General features: G+C 41.1%; 1 protein-coding gene across 5 annotated transcripts; it reads left to right on the top strand.

Annotated features, from left to right (window-relative positions):
• The first annotated feature begins 2,856 nt into the window (after positions 1–2,856).
• Positions 2,857–19,064, top strand: LOC127559376 (glutathione S-transferase Mu 4-like). 5 transcript variants are annotated; one of them, XM_051993113.1, is made up of 8 exons: positions 2,857–3,115; positions 4,030–4,105; positions 4,275–4,339; positions 5,316–5,397; positions 5,522–5,595; positions 10,150–10,245; positions 11,913–12,023; positions 18,158–19,064. In XM_051993113.1, the coding sequence occupies exons 1-8, from the start codon at positions 3,086–3,088 to the stop codon at positions 18,245–18,247; spliced, it is 624 nt and encodes a 207-aa protein (XP_051849073.1). In that variant the 5' UTR covers positions 2,857–3,085; the 3' UTR covers positions 18,248–19,064. The 5 variants fall into 5 exon arrangements, with proteins under 5 accessions (XP_051849073.1, XP_051849072.1, XP_051849070.1 ...); XM_051993112.1 differs by having other exon boundaries at positions 5,522–5,622; XM_051993110.1 differs by having other exon boundaries at positions 5,522–5,622; positions 10,129–10,245.
• Positions 19,065–21,845: the final 2,781 nt, after the last annotated feature.

The following is a 21,845-nucleotide window of genomic DNA, read 5'->3' as shown; positions in this document are numbered from 1 at the left end:
CTTCATTATCTTTGCCAAGAAAACCTCAAATGGGATCATGAAGAATCAGACATGACTAAAACAACTGAACAACAACAACCATGTACCAGGCACTGTGCTGGGAATATAAAGAAAGGCAAAGTCTTTCTGCTCTTGAGGAGTTCATGATGTAAAAGGGAGACATTTAGGTGACTATATATAGACAAGTTATTTACAGGATAAATGGGAAATAACAGACAAAGGGGAGGTATTAGAGGTAAGAGGGGTTGGGAAAGACTTCCAATAGAAGGTGGGACTTCTTGGAAGACTTGAAGGAAGCTAGGAGGCAGATGGGGTGTTTTATTCAAGAAACAGCCAGGAGGCCAGTGTCATTGAATTAAAACTATGTGGGACAGTATAAGGTATAAAAAGACTGGAAGGTTTGGATGGGGATAGCTTATGATTGTGCAAAACCAAACAGATGATCGTGCATTTGCTCCTGCAGGCGATGGGGAGCTACTGGACTTTGTTGAGTAGAGGGGTAAACTCGAAACCCAACTGTACTTCAGAAAAATCACAAAGATGGCCTGCAAGGGGAGAGATTGAAGCAGGGAGACCCATCAGCAGCAGACTAGGAGTAATGGTGGTTTGCAATAGAAAGATAACAGTGCCAGGGAGACAAGGGCACACTAGAGAGTTGTTGAAAAGATTGAATATGGAGATGATAAAGAGAGATGATGATCATTAGTTCCAGGCCTGGGAACTGGGAGGATGGTGGTACCCTCGACAGTAATAGGGATATGTGTGCATATGTTGTCAGCCACAGCTGCTATGTGACCCTGAGTGGGTTAACAAACCTTGGTTCACCTCGCTTTGCTCATCTGTAAAATAGGGATTGAAATAGCCCCTACCATCCAGACTTATTGTAAGAATTGAATAAGATAGCAATTGTAAAGTATTTATTTAGCACAGTGCCTGAAATATAACCAGCTTTTTGTGAATGTTAGCAGTTATATCCTCATCATTATTCTTCCAGAACTAGAGTAAGGAGTGGTTTGAATCCAGGAATAAGGGGGAAGAGAGATATGAAGAAATTGAGCTGGAAAGAACTGGAAAGCAAAATAAGCGCCCATCCCCTGGGGAATGCATGAGCAAGTGATGGAATAGGAATGGAATGGAATATGAGTGCATCACTGGAAAAGACAAATACAGAGAGAGAAAGTGTATCTAGATATATGTGTGTAGAAAGATATATGTATTTGCATAGATATATGGGAGTATATATGTACATGTGTGTATATATATATATATGGATATATGTTCATGTGTGTAGCTAGCTATAAACTTGTGTAGCTAGATACATGTGTGTATGTATAGATACGAGTGTATATACAGATATATGCACATTTATGTAGATATATGCATGTAACTACATACATGTGTGTATAGATAGATATGAATGTATATATAGATATATGTGTATAAAAAGATATATGTACTTGTATAGATATATATTTGATCCTATAGATATGTGTATATAGATATATGTAAATGTATATGTATGTGTCTATATATAGATATACGTGTGTAGATATATATGTATATATAGATAGGAATGTTTATATAGAGAGATATGTGGGTAGATATCTACGTGTGTAGAAAGATATGTGTATTTGTATAGATATATATGTGAACATATATGTATGTGTATATATATAGAGAGAGATGTGTGTATAGATATATGTGTATATATGTGAGAATATATATATTATATATATGAATGTATACAGATAAATATGTATGTATATAAATATATATGTGTATGTATAAATATATGGATATGTGGATATATATGTATAGAAATACATTCATATATATGTATACATGTGTATATATATCTATACATATTTATATACTTATACCATATCATGGTTTCAGAGAAATTGGGGAAGAGAAAGATAGGAACTGTTGCTGAGTGGAACCAAAAGAATAATTCTTATGTGACTACCACAAAGAAGTAACGGGTCAGACAGAGAAGAGAGGCTCAAGCAGATCCATCGGTGACGGAGCCCCTGGGAGTGTTTGTGAGCAAAGAGCCGGGGGGCAGAGTGTCTGCGTGTGGGAGGGTGGGGTGGGGTGGGGGAGAGTGTGTGGACATAGAACCTTAGCGCCTTGGAATGGGAGCACAATGGAGCCGGGACTGCCCATGACAACTCTCTCGCTCAGTTCTTCGGCTTCCCTCGGGGGGCTGCTTTGTAAAGTTACCAGATGGGGGTGTCTGGGTTTGGGGGAAGGACGTTTTTGGATCCCGGGGCTGGCGAGGGCTGGAGTGTGTAATTCTTGCTGTTGTTGTTCAGCTGTGTGATTCTTTGAGACCCCCCCATGGACCAGAGCATAACTGTCTGTGGGGTCTCCGTGGCTCCTGGAGTGTTTTGTCGCTTCCTTCTCCAGTGGACAAAACAGAGATTGAGTCATCTGCCTGGGACTCTACAACCACTGAGGGTCTAAGACTGGACTTGAGCTCAGGGCTTCTTGACCCCAGACTAGCACTCTATCCACTCTTACCCGAATGTGGATCCCTTCGGCGATATTCCAGGCTTTGCCTGAAGACTTCCAGGGAGAAGCTCGCTCTCTATCTCTCAGAGCTGATTGTTCTCCCTTGGCATTGCATCCGTGGGCAGGATGTTTTCCTGAAGCAGATGAGACCAGAAGGTAAGAATCCAGGAAGAGATGGCCCGGTGGTCCCTGGCCGGGAGGAAGGCTGGGTGGACATCTGGGATGGGCAGAAAGAGAATGAAGAGCTAGTGAGGTGGGGCTGACACAATGACAGCACAATGTCTCCTCTTCCCCTGTCCCGGAGCTGTGCACTAAAGGGTGTTCTGGGGGGAACACTGGAGGGTTTGCAGGCCGAGGGTGACGTAGGATGGAGGCTGCGAGGGCAGACTGAAAGCAGCCCGCAGGGTGGCGCGAGGACACGTGTGGAGTACATGAGGGCAGCAGGTGTCCGCCCTACGGGGATGCACTTGTTCCTGTCCTTCCCTCTTTGGCTTTTCCTCTAGTCCCCTTCCTCCCCCTTTAGAGGCTTCCTCAGGACAGGTTGAAGTCATTGAAGTGTTCCCATCACCAGATGATCCTGGCATATTGGGAAATTCGGGGGGTGAGTCCAAGGTGGATGGAGGGGAACCAGGAAAGGGGAAGGGCATGGGGAAGTGGGGCTCATGTCTTTTTTCATAGTTAATGTTTCAGTGACCCAATCTCCATCTCACGGATCACCTAACTTAAAAAGGGACCTAAGAGGTCATGGCAAAGGGCAAAGACCTCTCTGTAGAACTCATGGACATTAGGAAGAGGTTGGGACTAAGAGAGAGAGACTCTGGAGAAAGCTCAACTCTATCTTCATTTCCTACCCTCTGTCTCTTTTCCTTTTTAATAGGTCTTATTTTCTACCTCTGTACCACTTACTTCTCAGTTTGTGCCCACTGGGCTTTTTCTGATATTCTCACCTCCAACAAAAACGAGGTTGTCCTGTACCCCATTTTTCCAGGGCCCTGAACCTAATTTCCTATGCAACCATTAATGAGTCAGATAAAATAATGAGGGTGATGTATTAATGGATGATGGTGTGTTTGTAGGAAAGAGAGAATCCTGATCTCTTGTTCCTCTTTTCTCCCCATCATAGAAACCCCCCGTATGCTTTCTATCCAAATGCAATGTCATTAATCCAAAGGAGTATCCTAATCCCAATGGTTAACAAACATTTAATGCTTATAGTGTATATATGAGGATCGTTAGGGAATGTATACATATAAGAGGGCCTTTCATTGCCCCTCAAACCATGTCACATATTGGTGATACCAAAATTTTCCTTTCTTTCTATGTGAGTGTGAGAAGGTTTAGTTTCACTAGATTGAGTTTAAGAGTAGTGGGTACAAGGAATGGGTGGGATTTCAGTAGGCTTGCCATTTTCCTGTGATAAACCAATAAGGGCTATTGGAGGTTCTCTATCTATATACATAGAGAGAGAGAGATGGAGAGACAGAGAGATGGTACTTTCCTTTTCCTTTTTCCTAGCTCGCCCATCCAATCCGTTTGTTGTTGGAATATACAGGGACCCCCTATAAGGAGCTGCTCTATAACTATGAGAAATGTGAGTGTAGAGGCCCATGGGTGTTTACGTGTATGGGATGTACCCTTATAAGTAGGTTGCACTGACCTACAGTATTGTCAGGGGAAGTGAGGGGAGGCTGTTATTGTGGTTGTTGAGAACAGATCCATGATCCAGTGGAGTGACTTTCTCAATTTTCTTCTTTCTACAGGTTCTGATTATGATAAAAACGAATGGTTTAAAGACAGATATACTCTTGGGCTCGACTTTCCCAATGTAGGTTCTTTCAGGGAGTAAGAAATTGTTATGTTTGTGTGTCTGTGTGTTTGAGAATGAAGGCTGTAGGGACCTCACAGGGCTATCTTTGCATATCTTCCTCTGGATCTTTGGTGTTTTTGCTGGGATGTTAAAGTTTCTCACTTAGTCTTCTTGGCCCTTCTCTTCACATTAGGTACCATGGTCCAAACCACTTGCACACAGTGATCCTTGCACATAAAAACCCAGTGAAAAATCTCAGGGCATAGACCTCATGCACCAATATCTACCATTCCCATCTCCCTTCTGTCCTCAAAGGAACCTGACTCATTTGAAGACTACCCCTCTCCCTTTCTCGTCTTCCTTCTCTCCTGGGAACTCACCTCATCCAAAGAAACATTCCCATTAAGTACCCTGACATCCATCTGACTCTCCCCTTCCTCACGTGGTAATACCCAACCAAGGACCCAAGTACTTAAGTCAACTCTATGGACACAGAATGTTGATTTTATCCTTCATTTGCTGCTGTATCTCAGTGATTTTATATGGAGTGTGTGTGTGTGTGTGTGTGTGTGTGTGTGTGTGTATGTGTGTGTGTGTGACAGAGACAGAGAGACAGACAAAGAGATACACAGAGACAAAGAGAAAGACAGAAAGAGAGAGATGCAGAGAGATAGAGACACACAGAGAGAAACAGAGAGACAGGGACAGAGAGAAGAGAGACTGAGAGAGAGAGAGAGAGAGAGAGAATGAGAGAGAGAAAAGGAGGTATGGAGGGAGGGAGGAAGAAGAGGGGACAATGTGTATGGAAACATTGCGCTGTATCTATCTAACTCAAGATGTAGAATATATTTACTAGAGGGCAAAGAAGAACTAGGAGCGTTAGTCAAGCCAGGGTCCAAAAGGTCTCTTAGTTCTTGTATCTCTAGAACAAAGGCACATGGGGTCAGCTCTGGGATGTGAGCAGAAGAAGAACATTTTCCTGTTGACCTTCCAGCTACCCTACCTGATTGATGGGAACATCAAGATCACCCAGAGTAATGCTATCTTACGCTATATTGGACGAAAGCACAAGATGTGTGAGTGGCATGAGGGGTGGGGGAAGGGATTTGGGTAGAAAAGTGGTCCAAGAGCTCATGAGAGAAGGAAGCAGGAGGCAGGGAAGGTCAGGGAAGGATGAAACTATGTCTTTCCTGGCTGCAGGTGGGGATACTGAGGAGGAAAAAGTGAGAGTGGACATTTTGGAGAGTCAAGCCATGGATTTTCGAATGCAGCTGGTGAGGGTTTGCCACGACCCAAACTTTGTGAGTAGGATGCTGCCTTCCTGGGGAGGCAAGCAGTGGTGAGTGCCCTAGGAGGGAGGGGAGGAATGAAAGGTTTCTGAGAGAGAGAGATCTCTCCTTACATCAATCATCCCAGTGTGGAGTTTGGGGGTGGGAAGAAGGTGTTCTCAACCTACACTTCTTTACTGGGAAGTCAGATGTGTATTGTGTGATATATATGTATATATATATATATCACACACATATATACGTAGATAGAAAAAGATGGAGAGATAGAGAGAGACTGAGAGATAGAGACAAAGAGACAGAGAGACAGAGATAGAGAGATAGAGATAAAGAGACAGAGAGATAGAGAGAGAGACAGACAGAGACAGAGACAGAGAGAACAGAGTGTGTGTGTGAGAGTGTGTGTGTGTGTATGTGTGTCCCCTCACTCTGGGCAGGCTATACTGCCAGAATATATGACTATCACACATGCTGTAGAAACATTTCCCTCTTCATCCTTTCCCTTTCTTCCAGGGCAGAGATGAGGGCCCTGTTCCTGGCCTTCCAGGGAACATTTACCTCAGGATTCCCAATTAATATCTGGACAAATATTTACTGAGCATCTCCATTGAGTTTAACACTGTGCCAGGCACTTGTGAAGAACACAGTCTAAGAGAAAGCTACCAAGCTTCAGGCCAACCCTTACTAGCTGTGTGATTTTGTAAAATCACAGCCTTTGGAACCTTGGTCTTTCATTTGTAAAATGGGTATAATCATACCTGCCCTGAGTTCTTTTTGTGATTTGTAAGCCATAGATCATTACATAAATACAAACTAATATCATTGCCCTTTAGTGAGATTATAACTGTTTTTATAACACATGCAAGAACTAACAATCATGGACAAAGCAGGGGTTCCTGTCCTGGGACCTATTTGGGGTTCCAGATAGATTTCAGGGAGCTATGATCTTGCATGGGGAAAATATTACACCTTTATTTCCAGTAATCTCTAATTGAAAATCATAATTTCCTTCCATTATTTAAAAAATATTCTAAGAAAGGTATCCATGACATCAAAAAGTAGTCACTCATTTAGAGGCAGCATGTGGGATGTGAATTTAGGAAGATGGAGGGAAGTGGGGGCGTGGGATTCAGATGCTATTCATGATCCTTAAAAGCTGGGTGACAATAGTAGAGGCTCTTAAATTTTATGAATATTTAGTTATAGACTGATATTAAGTTCTAGACTAATGGGGATGTGGGGATTTCATAAGTCAAAAGTCCAGGTGGATGTATTGATGTATTGATGTATTAACTTCTTGGTTCTATAGTCTGTATCAGCCATGTGGCCTGAGCTTCAGAGACCCTTTCAGGTCCTCAAGATCAAAATAATTTTCATAACAATATTAAGATGTTTTAATTTATAATGTGATAAATATTGAAAGATATAATCCATATGAATGAAAGCTCTTGAGGGAGGAGTCCTCATTTAAAAATGTAAAAAAGATCAAGGGCAGTTAGTGATGGATGCATCAGCCCTGGAATCAGGAGGATCTGAGTTCAAATATGACTTCAGCTGGTGGGATTCTTTGTCTAATAGCAAGAGAATACTTTAACTCTTAGCAGAGAAAGAATATCAGATAAGACTCAATAGGTAGGCAAAGACTAGATTGTCATGGAGGACTTTGAAGGTCAGAGAGAATTAATACTTGATGCAAGGAGAGACAATAGGGAGCTACTGAAAGTTTTGCATCAGGGAATGACATGATGAAATTGATTTTTAAAGAATATTAATCAGATTGAGATATGACAAGTGGATAAGAGTATAGAAAAAATAAAAAGTAGGAACCTGTTGCACTACTCTGGGTAGGATGTGATGAGGGCTTTGAACAGAGAATATAATAGTGAAGGTTAGAAAGGAAGTGGTAGATTTGAAAAATCTTTCAGAGGAATAATTAGCAGGATTTGGGACTGACTGAATTTGTGAAGTAAAGGAAAATGGGAAATAAATGAATCAATTAATTAGCAAGCATTTGTTAAGTGCTTACTATGTGCCAACCAATGGGGACAAAGAGACAAAAATGAAACAGTGTTTTCCCCCAAAGAATTTATATTCTATTGAGGACTAGAGAAAGAAATGTGTGCACATGTAAGTAAATGTGAAATGAGTATGCAGTAAATACAAGGTAATTATATTAATTTGGAAGGGAGGCACTATATCCAGGGAAGGGACTAGGAAAGACTGCTTGTAGGAGGATGAAGAAAATGTTCTGATCTTTGAAGAAAGCTAGGGGTTCTAAGGTGGAAATGAGAAGTGGGACAACCTGTGTGAAAACAAGAACAAAGGAAATGGAATATTGTGGGTAAAAACAATAAACCAACCAGTACAGCAGGTGTGCTATTCTAACCAGTTCTAAACAACTTGCAGAGAGTCAATTATTAAATTTTCAGTGAGAGTTTTATACCTCAGAAATCAGCAATTGCTACATATCAAAACTTGACTTATTGTTCTGTCGATTGTTCAGACTTAAGAAAGTGTTCATGTTGCAGATTAAACTCAAAAAGGAAAATAGTTCCCTCCTCTCCATTCCAATTGTTAGACATTTACCAGCAACTCTTTATTAGTATGGCTGTAAAAGGGAACAAGGCCCTTTAATATGTATAAACTTATACCAAACCAGCATAAAACAGACAGCATTAGGTGCCTGAGAGGACTGAATAGGAGGACTTTCAGATATTAATCAGAGATCCTGGGACACTCTAGAAACCTGATTGCTCAAAACAAATACTCAGAAAATTCAATAAATATATCCACTGTGTATAGAATTAAAACATTCTTTTCCTCAGTCTTGATTAGATAGTAAGTCTGGAAAGGTCAGATTTAGGTGGTAAAGGAATTTAAGATCAAAGAGAGGACTGTATATTTAATTCAGGAGGCAATAGTGATCCATTGCAGCTTGTTGACATGTAGTGAAACAGTCAGACTCATGCTTTAAGAATATGGAGAATGGTTTGAAGGGGAGAGAGACAACATAGGGAGATCAGTTAGAAGATAGAGAGGTGATGAGGGCCTACCTTAGGTAGGCTGGTGACTGTGAGTGGAGAGAAGAGGAAGCTACAAGAGTTGTGGAAAGCTTTGGCAGCTTGGATCCATGAGGGGAGGAAGAATGGGTGGAGGATGATCCCAAGATTGTAAATCTGGGTTATTGAAAGGGTCAGCACAATTAGGGAGATGAAGAAGATTGTCTCCAAAATCCCTTCCATGTCAGAAAGGTGGTGAAGATGTGAAGCCCCAAGAGAAATTGGTAGTGAGGCTGATTTAGAGAGGGAAAGATGATTTTAGTTTTGGGCATCAAATTAGCAGTGATGATGGGCCATAGAAGCAGCAACGACAAGCCAGTTGTTGGAGATAGGAGACTAGTGGAGAGAAAGATATGGGGATCATTTCCCCCGAAGTATAAATCTGGACAAAGAGAGGGAGAGAAGAACTGAAGAATAAAGATCTCACAGAAGCTTGGAGAAGTCCAAGAGCAGATAGTACAAGGTCTAAAATCCATCTTCCATCTCCCCCTCAATAATCTGTTTCTACATCTAATTCTCATTCTTTATTCCAGTCTAAAGGAAATGTATGTATAGCTTTTAAAAATTTTTTTACTGTAAAGTCAATCCCTCTCTCACTGTCCTGGATTCTATCCTTTTCTGATTCCTGAGGGACTATGCTCACTCCCTCACCACCATCTTCAATCTGTCTCTCTTTGTCTCTGTCTCTGTCTTTTTCCTTCCTTGCCTATAGATATGCACAACTAGCCCATGTATTGGAAAAAAATTCCTCAGTTGATCCCGTTGTTCCATAATATGGTGGGTTCCATTTTCACCCCTCATACCCACTTTGTGACATTAAGTCCATCTCATCTGCCTGGGCCCTGCTTGGGGATTGGACTAGAGGTCCTCTAAGATTCCTTTTAGATCTATGTCTTTTACCTGTCATTTATTCCTTTATTTCTTGTTACACATTTCATTGAATAGACTAGAGGTTTATATCTTCTGCCTCTATGTCTTCACATTATCATCTCCATCCCATTCATAACTCTTAGAAGTTTGATTTCTGCAACTATCAATGCATTGAATATGAGCTCTTGAGGTTCACCAGTGACTATCTTTCTTCTTCCTTCTCCCTCTTTTCTTCCTCCTCCTCCATCTCCTCCTCATTCTCTCCTCCTCTTTCTCTTGTTGTTATTGTCGTCCTTGTTTTTGTTCTTCTTGTTCTTGTTCTTCCTCCTCCTCTTTCCTCTTTCTTCCATATTTCTCCTCCTCTTCTACTTCTTCCTCCTCCTCTTCCTAGTTGTTCTTGTTCTTGTTGTTGTTCTTCTTTTTCATTATCCTTATCCTTTCAGTATTATTCTGCTGAACAGTCTTTCCATCCCCGATTCTTCTTCTTTAATTCTTCTCCCTTGGCTTCTGTGATATCACATTCTCCTGGTTTTCCCCTTATATCTTTGACTACTCTGACTACTTTCATTGGTTCTTTTTCTTTTCTTCCCAGCCTCTCACTCTGTCTCCACAGGAAAATTTGAGACTCATCTATCTACAGCAGCTACCTAAAACTCTTCAGCTCTTCTCCCATTTCCTGGACACAAGGAGGTGGTTTGCTGGAAAGAAGGTTTGTGATGAACCTGTGTGTGTGTGTGTGTGTGTGTGTGTGTGAGAGAGAGAGAGAGAGAGAGAGAGAGAGAGAGAGAGAGAGAGAGAGAGAGAAGGGGGAGGTATGTGGGTCATGGGGAAACCACTTAAAATCACCAAATATTAAGCATCTATTTGAAAAGCACTATTGTAACCACTGGAGGAAAAAAATTAGTTCCTTCTCTCAGGGAGTTTACATTCTACTGTACACAGATCAATCAATTACATATTTGTTAAGCACCTACTCTGTGCAAGGAAGGAATCATACTGTGTGCCGGAGATACAAAGACCAAAATCAATAGTCCCTGCCCTTACTAAATAAGCACAACCCAAGATAGTGATGAGGGAAAGGAAAGGAAGAGAGATGCACACAAAATGCTATTGGGAAATTTGAGGAGAGAGAACACTTTCAGAGTTCAGAAAAAGATCTGTGGAATAAGTGACACTTGAGTTTTGCTTTAAAGGAAAAGAAAGATTCTGATAGGCAGAGGTGAGGAGGATATGCACAAGGGAAGAATGGAGTACAGTCTGGCTGGAACATTGGGCTTCTGAAGAGGAATAACAGGAACAACTAATAATGACTTTATGAAATGCCCGCTGGATCACAATAGCTCTGCCCTGTGCTAAGCATGTGTGAGGGATATGAAGAGTAGGTAAGAGTGGGAATGAGGGGAATAGAAATATAAAGTCTCATCTCTGCCCTTGAGGAGCTTACAATCTAGTGGGAAAGTATTAAGGAGGAGAAAAGACAGAATATAATCAAGTACAAAATGGATTATAAGGAAGACTTTCCTCCTCTGGGAGTTCCCTATACCAAAAATAACAGCCAGCATATATACAAGTTTGCAAAGAACTTTACAGATACGATCTCATTTTATCTTCACAACAATCTTGAGTCATCCCTATCACACCTCTGAGATCTTCCTGACCCCAGACCCAGCCCTCTACTGAGTCACTTATATACCTTAATGAAATCCCCTCTACAATCCTCCAAACCTATCCCTTGGATGGAAAGGAGAAGGGAAGAACATTCTAAGAGTGTCATGGCCATTGGCCTACGATATCATACAGACAGTGCTTAATAAATAGCATTCTCAGGATCAATCATAACAATAGCAAGCATTTATATAATACAATTTGCAAAGTTTTTTTGTTTGCTGAGGCAATTGGGGTTAAGTGACTTGCCCAGGGTCACACAGGTAGGAAGTGTTAAGGATCTGGGGCCAGACTTGAGCTTGGGTCCTTCTGATTTCAGGGCTGGTGCTCTATCCACTGCACCATCTAACTGCCCCTAATTTGCAAAGTTCTTGATATAAATTATTTCACTTGATACTCTCCAGTGGACCTGAGAGGTGAGTGTTCTCATATTATCCCTATTTTATAGATAAGATAACTGAGGTTGAGTGAGATCATGTGACTGAAGGGTGAAGGACCGAACTCAGATTTTCTTGTCTCCAAGTCTAATTGGTCACTGGGTCACTTAGCTAGCTGCCTAAGCAATTATTCTCTAAATTGTATGGGGCAGAGAGAAAGGAAGAAAGGCAAAAGGGAAGCAGGGGGGGATGGAAAGAATGGTGTTAGCCCCACGGGACTGGCCCAGGGAAGACTCCTGGCTTCCCTCTTACCCTCTTCCTTTGCTACCTTCAGATGACTTTTGTGGATTTCTCCATGTATGACATTCTTGACCTGAACTGCAAGTTTTTACCCACATGCCTGGACCCTTTCCCAAACCTGCAGGAATTCCTCACTCGGTTTGAGGTAATAAATACCTAAACAATCTCTGGTTGGGTCTTCCCTCGAGATGGGGGTGGGAGGAGCAGGGGCTAGATGCAGAAGGAGAAATTTTTGTTTTGGGAGAGTCGGGGGATTCACCTGGGGTAAAGGGTGACAGGGCAGAAGATGATAGTCTAACCAAGAGCTTTATCCCGGCGGGAGGGATTGGCCCATCCCACAGAAAGTTTGCTCCTGTAAGGGTTGGGGTGAGGAGGACCCAGGACAAGAGGGTAAGGTACCAGAGTGATGGGATGCTAGTGGTAGTAACCTAGTGTCTGCTGGGGGACAGCAGAGGACTGGGAAATGAAGCTTGGGATAGTAATCATTGTTGGAAGGAAACTTGGTTCCTTCATGGAGAAAATGAGAAGATACATGGATGAGCAAATGAAAAAGAGTTCTCTGCCTCTCTGTCTCTCTGCTTCTTCCTTCCTTTCTCTTTCTCTCTTTTCTTCTCTCTTTTCTTTTTTTCCTTCCTTCCTTCATGCTTTCCTTCCTTCCTTCACTCTCTCCTTCCTTCCTTCACTCTCTCCTTCCTTCCTTCCCTCTCTTTTCCTCTCTCTCTTCTTTCCTCCTTCCCTCCCTTCCTTCCTTTCTTTCTCCTCCCTTCTTTCCTCCCTTCCTCCCTTTCTCCCTTCCTTCCTTCCTTGTTTCTCTATCTCCTTCTCCTTTCCTCTTCTCTCCTTTTTCCTTTCCTTCCCATCTTTCTTCTCTCTTTTCTTCTAGTTCTCTAGGGACCATGTCTCCCAAACAGGGAATTGATCCACTGAATCTATAACACCTGTCCTGGGGATAAGTTCGGCTGTCTGCTGAATGAGGACAAACTCCCCTTATTTGCTCTAGCTAGCTGGCTTCAGGTTATACTTCACATCCCTACCAGCCAATCAGAAGGAACTGAGGCTTACCTGGGAACCTTGCCATCTGCCCTACAGCAGTCTTCCTTCCCTTCCATCTCTGGGAGCATTAATCAAATCAATACTATCATTGCTAATTGAAAGACAGTGACATATGATGATGGATTTAGAGCTAAAAGGGACCTTAGAGGCTATTAAGTCCAAAACTCATTTTATAGATGAGAAAGCTGAGATCCAGAGAGTTTATAGTGATTATAGTCTAGGATTACACAACCAGCAAGTATGGGAGAAGAAATTTGAACTTTTTAAGTTCAGCACTTTTTAAGAGTTCTAGATTTAGAGTCAGTAAGTAATGAGTTCAAATCCAGCCTCAGAAACTTACTAGCTGTGACCTTGGCCAAGACACTTAACCTCTAATTCAATTTTCTTCAAAATAAAATGGGGGTTATAAGAACACTTGCCCTCCCAGGGTTGCTGTGAAGATCAAATGAAATAATATTTGTAAAAAGTACTTAGCATAGTGCCTGGCACATAGTAGCTGCTATATAAATGTTTCTTTCCCCTTTCCTTTTTATCATGCTGTCTCTACTTTCCTTTGTCACTTTTCTTATAATTTCTCAGCTCAAAAAGAGGAAGAAAAAGGGCCTGATTCATGCTTAATACTTTTTCATTCATCCTTTATTCAGCAAACATTTATGTGCTAAGCACTGAGGAGAGACATACAAAAATTAAGCAGTCCCTGACCTTGAGGAGTTTACATTCTGGGGAGGGGGGAACTGTATAAAAATAGAAATTTGAACACAAAAGAGATCAAATTAATTTTCTAGGGTCAGGAAAATAACTAGAGAAGTTGGGTTAGATTTCCTGTAAGATGTGGCTGTTGAGCCAAGCTTTGAAGGAAGCTCGAAGTCCCAAGACACAGGAGAGTAAGGGAAAGAGTGCATTTCACGTGTTCTAGGAGACCGCTGGGCCAGCGCCATGGAGATGGAAGATGTCTCATGTGAGGAAGAACAAGGCAGACAGTTTGACTGGAATGTGCAGTTCAAGAGGGAGAGGATTGGGCGATAAGCCTGGGAAGGAAGGCCGGAGCCAGGTTGGAGAGGGCTGTGAAGGCCAAAGAAAGGAATGTGTATTTTATCTTAGTGGCAAAGCAAGAAGGAGCTTTGGAAACTTCCCCAAGTGATCATGGTCAGAACTGTGCCTCAGGTTATCAATTTAGCAGCTTGTGGAGAGAGGATGGAAGGAGAGGGGCACTGGGGTCAGAGCAGAAGCAGCAGGACTAGTTAGGAGGCTATTATTGTAGCTTCCTAGAATCTCATCATCATATCATTAGAAGGGAACCTCTGCAGCCATTAAGCCCAACATTTCTCCTTTCTACAATATTTCAGCACTTTATATAGTTCCTAGAACATAGTAGGCACTTAATGCATGTTTTGGTGGCAGTTAGGTGGCAAAATGTATAGAGCTCTGGACCTGGAGCCAGGAAGATTCATCTCCCTGAATTCAAATCTAGCTTCAGACAACTCTGGGCAAGTTACTTAACTCTGTTTGCCTCAGTTTCCTCATCTGTAAAATGAGCTGGAAAAGGAAATGTCAAACTATTCAAGCTGTCAAACTATTTCTATCAAGAAAACTCCAAATGGGGTCACAAAAAGAGAGAACCGAAAATGACTGAACTGAACAGTGCAAATTTCACCTAAGGATCTCCAGGAATGGGGAACTCAATAATATTTAAAGTGTATTAATTGAAATCAATCTTTAATTTCCAGCTAATTTAATTAAAGTAATATAGGGGTGATTGTGGGAAACATTGAGGATATAGAGGGATTGGCAACTTTTTGGATATGTGGGGTGTTAGAGGAGCCAGTCAAAGGTAATGCTAAGGTTTTGAGTGAATGAAAGTTTCCTGAGGGATTGTTTCACTCTTGTCAGGAAGACCTAAATTCAAATATGGCCTCATTCTCTTAGATAGGTAAGTCACTGAATCTCTATTTTGCCTGTTTCCTCAACAAAAACTGGGAATAATAATAATACTACCATCTCTACCTCTTAGAATTGTTGTGAGGATCATGCTAGATGATAATGGTAACTCAATTAACATAGTACTTGGAACATAAGTAAGTACTATATAAATGTCAGCCATAGTATTGTTATTATTACTACTACTGCAGCTGCTGCTGTTACTCCTCCTCCTCCTCCTCCTCCTTCTCCTCCTCCTCATCCTCCTCCTCCTCCTCCTCCTTGTCCTCCTATTATTGCTGCTGCTCCTCTTCCTCCTCCTGTTGCTGCTGTTGCAGCCCCTATTACTGCTGCTGCTCCAATTACTACTGTCTCTCCTCCTCCTATTGCTGCTCCTCCTACTGCTATTTCTTTTACTAGTGCTTCACCTACTGCTGCTATTGCTGTTTCTGTTGTTGTTCCTCCTATTACTATTGCCTCTTCTACTACTACCATTTCTGCTGCTTCTCCTCTTCCTCCTGCTGCTAATATTACTATTATTATATCCCTAGTGTCTTACACAGAGCCTAGCATATACTAGTCACTTAAAAGCTTGCTGATTGTCTTATTGAACCTAGGTGACTGGGAGAATTATGGTGCCATCAATAGAAAGATTAAAGAGAAACAGATTTGGGGGTTGGGGCAAGCAGTACAGAATATGACTAATTTTCTGCATTTTGAATTTAAGGTAACAGTAGAGCAATTGATTAGAAACCCAAGCAAGCATTAGGATATGGGGAACTGGAGCTAGAGATTAGACAGAGAGATTTGGGAGGTGACCATTGAAGCTATGGAAGTAGATAAACTCACCAAGAGAGAAAGTTCAGGGTGGGAAGAAGAGAGAAGAAAATAGATGGGAAGGGAGGGGAGAACCAGTGTGATAGAATGGCTGAGGAAGGCAAGATCAGTAAAAGAGAGAATGTGACATTGAGACATGTGGAAAGACATCAAGTGGGTCCAAAGCAGGGACTCTTCTGCCCAGTGCAGAGTGTGACTACTTGTAAGATGCCTGGGGCTCAGGGGAATGTTTCCAAACTGCAGGTTCTGAGGATGTGGGTTGGCTCGGGGCAGGTAGGAGAGGATTAGGAACAAGCCAAACTTTCTATAAACCACTCCTGTCATGGGTGAGGGCACGGCTGGAAACTGAGCCAAATTGTCAAACAGGTGAGTTTGAACTTCCTTCCTCCTGCTCCCTGTACGTGCTGAATCCTCCTTCCCTCCCTTCTGCTTTCTGTGCCTCTTCTGTCTCCCCCTAAATGTTCTGGGGCCAGAAGGTATTTGCAGGGCTATCTACTCCAATTCCCTCATTGTACAGTTAAGAAAATGGATAGAGCATTGGTCCTGGAGTCAGGAATACACACTGTTTGAACATCTGACTTCAAACATCTACAAGTCACTTAACTATTCACACACTGCTTCAGTTTCCTTATCTGTAAAATAGGTATAATAGTAACACCTAAGTATCAGGGTTCTTATGAAGATAAAATATGTGTGTTAAGTGTGTTGCAACATGGGTGCAGGAGATGAATCCCTAAAATATCAGGGGTCTGGACTGGTGTCATGAGGTATAATGAAATATTTGCCTCTTGATTTGGAGATGATCTAAGCCTACAAATTCTTTTATAATACCTAGTGACTGTTCTGGAATTCCAATATTTTGGGGGTTCAGCACATCTGAAACTTGACAATAATAGCGATTATTAATAAATATTGAAATATATTATTAATGATAGCATTAATAGTTATCTTAAGTGTCTTATTTCAGGTCAACAGCTCTAAAATGTCCATTTTTTTCAAGCGTCCAAACAGAACCTTAAGCTGACTTAAGACATCTGGTAAACTAATTTGTAATAAAATTTATACAGAGGTTTTAAGGTAACAAAATACTTTATATACATTATCTCAATGGAAGTGCAAGATAACTCTGTGAGGTAACTTACAGGTATTACTCTCCCCTTTTTAGAGACGAGAAAATTGAATTTCAGAGAAGCTAAGTGACTTGTACGAAGTTAAAACATGCCGAAGGTGGGAGTTGAATCTATGAAATCTCCTGACTTCAGAAGATCCAGCACTCCTTTCCTCCACTCTGGTGTTCATAATCATATTTTAGAATATTACATAATTCTATCTTCCAGGCTTTTTGCATTTCAAAAGGATGGAGCCCCAGCTAAATCCAAAGGAATTGAATTGCTAATGGTAGCATTTCAGGTGAACATGTGGGAGAATGATTAAGCTGAAGATTTCTCCATGTTCCTGGGATCACATCAAGAACCTATTAGTTGAGTCTGGTCCTGGGTCTTTGTTACCACCCCAGCCAAGGCCAAAATCAGCACTTTGATGATGATGGCCTCAGGCCTGGCTCCAAACCTAATCATTAGCCAGGTGACCCTAGGCAAGGTCCAGATGAAGCTCAAGTTTCCTCATTTATAAAATGGTAATAACAATGCTTTCACTAACTTTCTTCTATGCTGCTATTTATGTGGGAAGAATTCAATCAGGCTTAAAGTCATTATGAGTTATTATTCATATTTACTACATATAAGAGTTAAAAAGTGAATGAAAAAGCATTTATCAAACATTTACTATCTGCTAAGCATTGTTATAAGTCTAGAGATACAAATATTTTGGGGGATAGAGAGTCTCTACTCTCAAGAAGCTTATATTTTAACAGGAAAGGATTGATAAATAAGGTGTTTTTTTTTTTTCCTGGAGACAATTGGGGTTAAGTGACTTGCCCATGATCACATAGCCAGGAAGTGTTAAGTGACTGAGGTCACATTTGAACTCAGATCCTCCTGACTTCAGGGCTGGTGCTTTATCCGCTGCACCATTTAGCTGTGCTGATAATATGATTAAAGGAGTGATCAAGGCCCACACCCATGTAGCCTTGCCTCTTCTCCATTGTCTCTCTAAGATAAGAGTTTATAACCTGAGGTTAAATTTCAGGGACAAATTTCTGAAGGGTATGAATTTGGTTGAAAAAAATTTATATTTTTTTCACTAGCCACTAACTGAAAAATATAATTTAAAAAAAGTATGACTTAAAAGAAAAATCCTGAGAAGGGGTTGACAGTCTTCTTCTGATTGTCATGGAGGTCTATGAGACAAAAAAAGATGGCGGACTTTGCCTTAAGAGATGACAAACCCTTCATTTGAGATCCAACACTGACCCCTCCAAGCTGGAGGGTTGCTGGGGTCCTGTCTCCAGTGGAAGAGATAGGGAGCAGGACCTTGAGTTCAGAGTTCTTCTTTCCCCTTCCCTCTCTCCAGGGCCTAAAGAAGATCTCAGCCTACATGAATTCTCCACGATATCTCCCCAAACCAGTGTTTCTGAAGATGGCCAAGTGGGGCACTCAGTAGAACTCAGAAAAGTCCAAAGACTGGGAGGAATGACTCTGACTCTCCTGACTCTCAAGAAGTCAGAGGGTCCCTAGATTTTCTCCTGTGATATCTCTAAATCAGACTTCCCCAGTAAAGTGTATTGACCATTGCTTTTTCCTTCTTCCTTTTTGTCCCCTCTCTCTCCAGCATTTTCCCAGGTTCCTCAGTTCTCTAAGATTCTGAACTCTTTTCTTGCCCCTTTCTACTTGCTTCTCCCCAGGTCCTTCACTCCCCCTCCTCATCTGCAAGGTCCAGGAGCATCTCCATCACCGGCTGATCACAAACTGACTAATGGAATTCTTGAATTTACTCTATCAGTACCTTAACACACTCAAAGGTGAACCAAGTGGGGAAGGCACATTACCAGTCTCCTATAACTCTCCTTCCCTCCCACCAATCCTCATTCTTTGGACAGGCATCCACATTCCCTGGGATAGTCAATCAGCCAATCAATCTACCAACCAATTATTTAATAAGCTCCTACTCTGAGCATTGTACTGTACTAAACACTGGATATTCCAACTCAAAAAATGATACAGTTCTCAAGAACTGCCCTCAAGAACTGATTATATTCTAACAGGTGAGATAGCACATATAGGTTTATTCAAAATAAATATAAAATAATCAAATACAACATAGTTGGGAGAAGGGAAAGAATCCGAAAAAGCTTCATATAGAAGGTAGCATTTTGGACTTTTCTCTTGAAACATGAACATTTTTTTTGGGATGGGTCAATGTGGGGATTTGTTTTGCTTGACTATGCATATTTATTATAAAGTTTTAAGTTTGTAAAGTTTTTCGTGTGTGTGTGTGTGTGTGTTGGGGGAAAGTGGGAGGGAGAGAATTGTCCATAGAAAAGTAAAATGAAATTTAAGAGCAAGAAATAATGAGGCAGTCTTGGAGATATAGAGGTGAGTGGGAAGGGCATTGTAGGTGAGGGAAATGGCTTAGTACAGAGGGAGGGAGAAGGGAGATGAAACATGTGAAGGACAGAGAGAAGGCCAATTTGGCTGGTCAGAATAAAATATGCTAGAGATGTTGGGACCAAGTCGTGGAGGACTCTGCTCATAGATTGCCCCAGATCAGATGTATCTTGTCTCTGTTTTAAATACTCTTCAGCATTTTCCCAGGTTCCTCAGTTCCTGGCCTGGATCAGTTTGAGAAGGAATACAGTAAGGGGGCTAGGCAGTGTGGAGGCCCTAGAGATCCTTAAGATAGTCCTTAAGCTTGGGCTTAGATTTATGGATGGATTTCAAATAATAGGAAACCATGAGTTGTAGATGTATTTCGGTTTGCACCAGTGGAGGGAGCTGCTCCACTGGGAATTCTTAAACTTGAATTTCTAGTTCCTTGGCACACAGACCATGTCAAGAAAATTCATGCAAGTTATACGAAATCCATGAGTGCTACCCTTAATCTACAGTAATTATCAAAGCCTACCTTGATGATTTAGAGAGAAAGTATGATACAGGGAGAGTGACCAAGCATGATTGCTGCCTGTTAGGTTGGTGATCTTGAGCTGGCCAATTATATTCTCTGAGCTGGGCAGCTCACCCATACGGATGCCCTCTGTTCAAATATTGCCTCAGGTAGTAATTAGCTGCGTGAAACTGGGCAAGTCATTTAATTTCTCTTATTCTTGGTTTGCTTATCTGTAGGATGGGGGTTATGAGCATCAAATGTGATGGATATAAAGCACAATATAAATGAATCTCTTGTTTTAGAAAATTCTGAATGTGACATGGAACAGATTCTATTGGTCCTGAGTAGCAGCTCTAAGACATGTATTTCTGTATGGAAATGCATGTTTTGCATGACTTTATATATATATATGCACACACACATATATATAGTTGATGTAAAATTGCTTTGCCTTCTCATAGAAATGGGAGGAGGGAGAGAATTTGAAACTCAAAATTGAAAAAAAATTAAAATTTTAATATGTAATTGGGAAATATTTAATGAAATAAAAATATATTTTCAAAAGATGTGTATGTGGGTTTATATCAGTTATATTCTATAGAATATATGCCAATTGAAGCCACTTAAATCCAGTTACCTAAGTTTTTGGCAAAGGGGTACATAGATTTCTTGCCTTTGAAAAGGGATCAGAAGAATGTGATCAAGATTCTAGTGGTGATGTATTACTTTACCTAGAGCCAGGAACCAGAGGAACTGTATGATGGACAGTAGAATGGTAGAAATATTTATAACTTCCCTCCCAGGATTTATTCCAAGAAGGGTCAGGATTATGAAAGTAGGTTATTTAGAGAAGTACTTGACCTAGTAACAATTGAGAAAGCTTTAGAAATCTTTCCTACACTCCAGGAGATTCCCAGGCAGAATGCTTCATTCACACTTTGTTAAATATCCTAGGAACAGTCAGGCCAGAGCAGAAGCTTCAGTGAAGCCAGTATATTTCATTTCTGGTATGTGTTTATAATGCCACCAGGAATGATGAGGCAGCATTTACTCCATATTTGTGTTTGGGAAAGAAGTTTAGCTACTTTTTAATTTGTGTTTTGAAGTGTTAGAGGATGGAAGAGATCTGGAGACCCAGAACTAGTATGCCATGTCGGATAGAGTAGTTGAGAAGGTCCTACTGTCTACTTAGAGCTTCAATATATTAAAAAAAAATTTGGGAAGAACAAACATATGGTGGTCAAATTCATCCCAGAGGCACTAGATTGTATGAGATAATTGACTGATGGAAAGTAGCCTCATAGCAGGTAATTGAGAAATTAGAACCCCAGACAGTGGTCTCAGGACCCCCCAATTCAATTGTCAGTTAACTAGCATTTATTGAATATCTACTGTGAACTTCACACTGTGCTAAATGCTGGAGATGCAAAGGCAAAAAGTAGTTTCTGCTGTCAAAGAGTTCACAGTCCAATGGGGGCAGATAATATGCAAAAAACTGTCCTCAGGAGAAATTGGAAGAAATTGGTTGAGACCACCAATGAATCAGTGTGAACTTGGAGTCGGGAAGACTGAAACAATTCTTGCTTCAGACACTGACTTTGTAACTCTGGGCAAATCACTTAACCTCCGAACCTCAGTTTACTCATCTGTAAAAGTGAAGAAATTGGATGAAATAGCCTTTATCAGCCCTCCCAGTTCCAAATTTATGATCTTATTATCAGGGTTATAAGAAAGCAAGAGCCAAAGATGAGACCAGTAAAAGCCTAACTGCAGTCAGACACCTATGGACGACTATTCATTTTTAGAAGCAATTGGGATTGTGTCTGAAGTCAGATTTGAACTCAAATTCTCCTGACTCCAGGATTAGTGCTCTATCACTGCACCACCCAGCTGCCTTTTAGTAAATATTAAGTGCTTACTATGCACCAGATATTGTGCTAAGTTCCAAGTATATCAAACATGGTAAAAGACAATTTCTGTGCTCAGGAAGCTCACAGATTAATAAGAGAGACAGCATATGTACAAATTATATATGGGACAAAGTGGAAATAATCAACTGAGGGAAAATACTACCATTAAGGGAGAATGGGAAAGGTTTCTTGTAGAAGATGGGAGTTTAGCTTGGTTCTTGAAAGAAGTGAAAAGGACCAGGAAA

This window comes from Antechinus flavipes, chromosome 4 (assembly GCF_016432865.1).
Source record: "Antechinus flavipes isolate AdamAnt ecotype Samford, QLD, Australia chromosome 4, AdamAnt_v2, whole genome shotgun sequence".
NCBI classification, from domain to species: domain Eukaryota; kingdom Metazoa; phylum Chordata; class Mammalia; order Dasyuromorphia; family Dasyuridae; genus Antechinus; species Antechinus flavipes.
The sequence above is the reverse complement of the archived record's forward strand: the minus strand, read 5'-3'. Positions and strand labels throughout refer to the sequence as shown.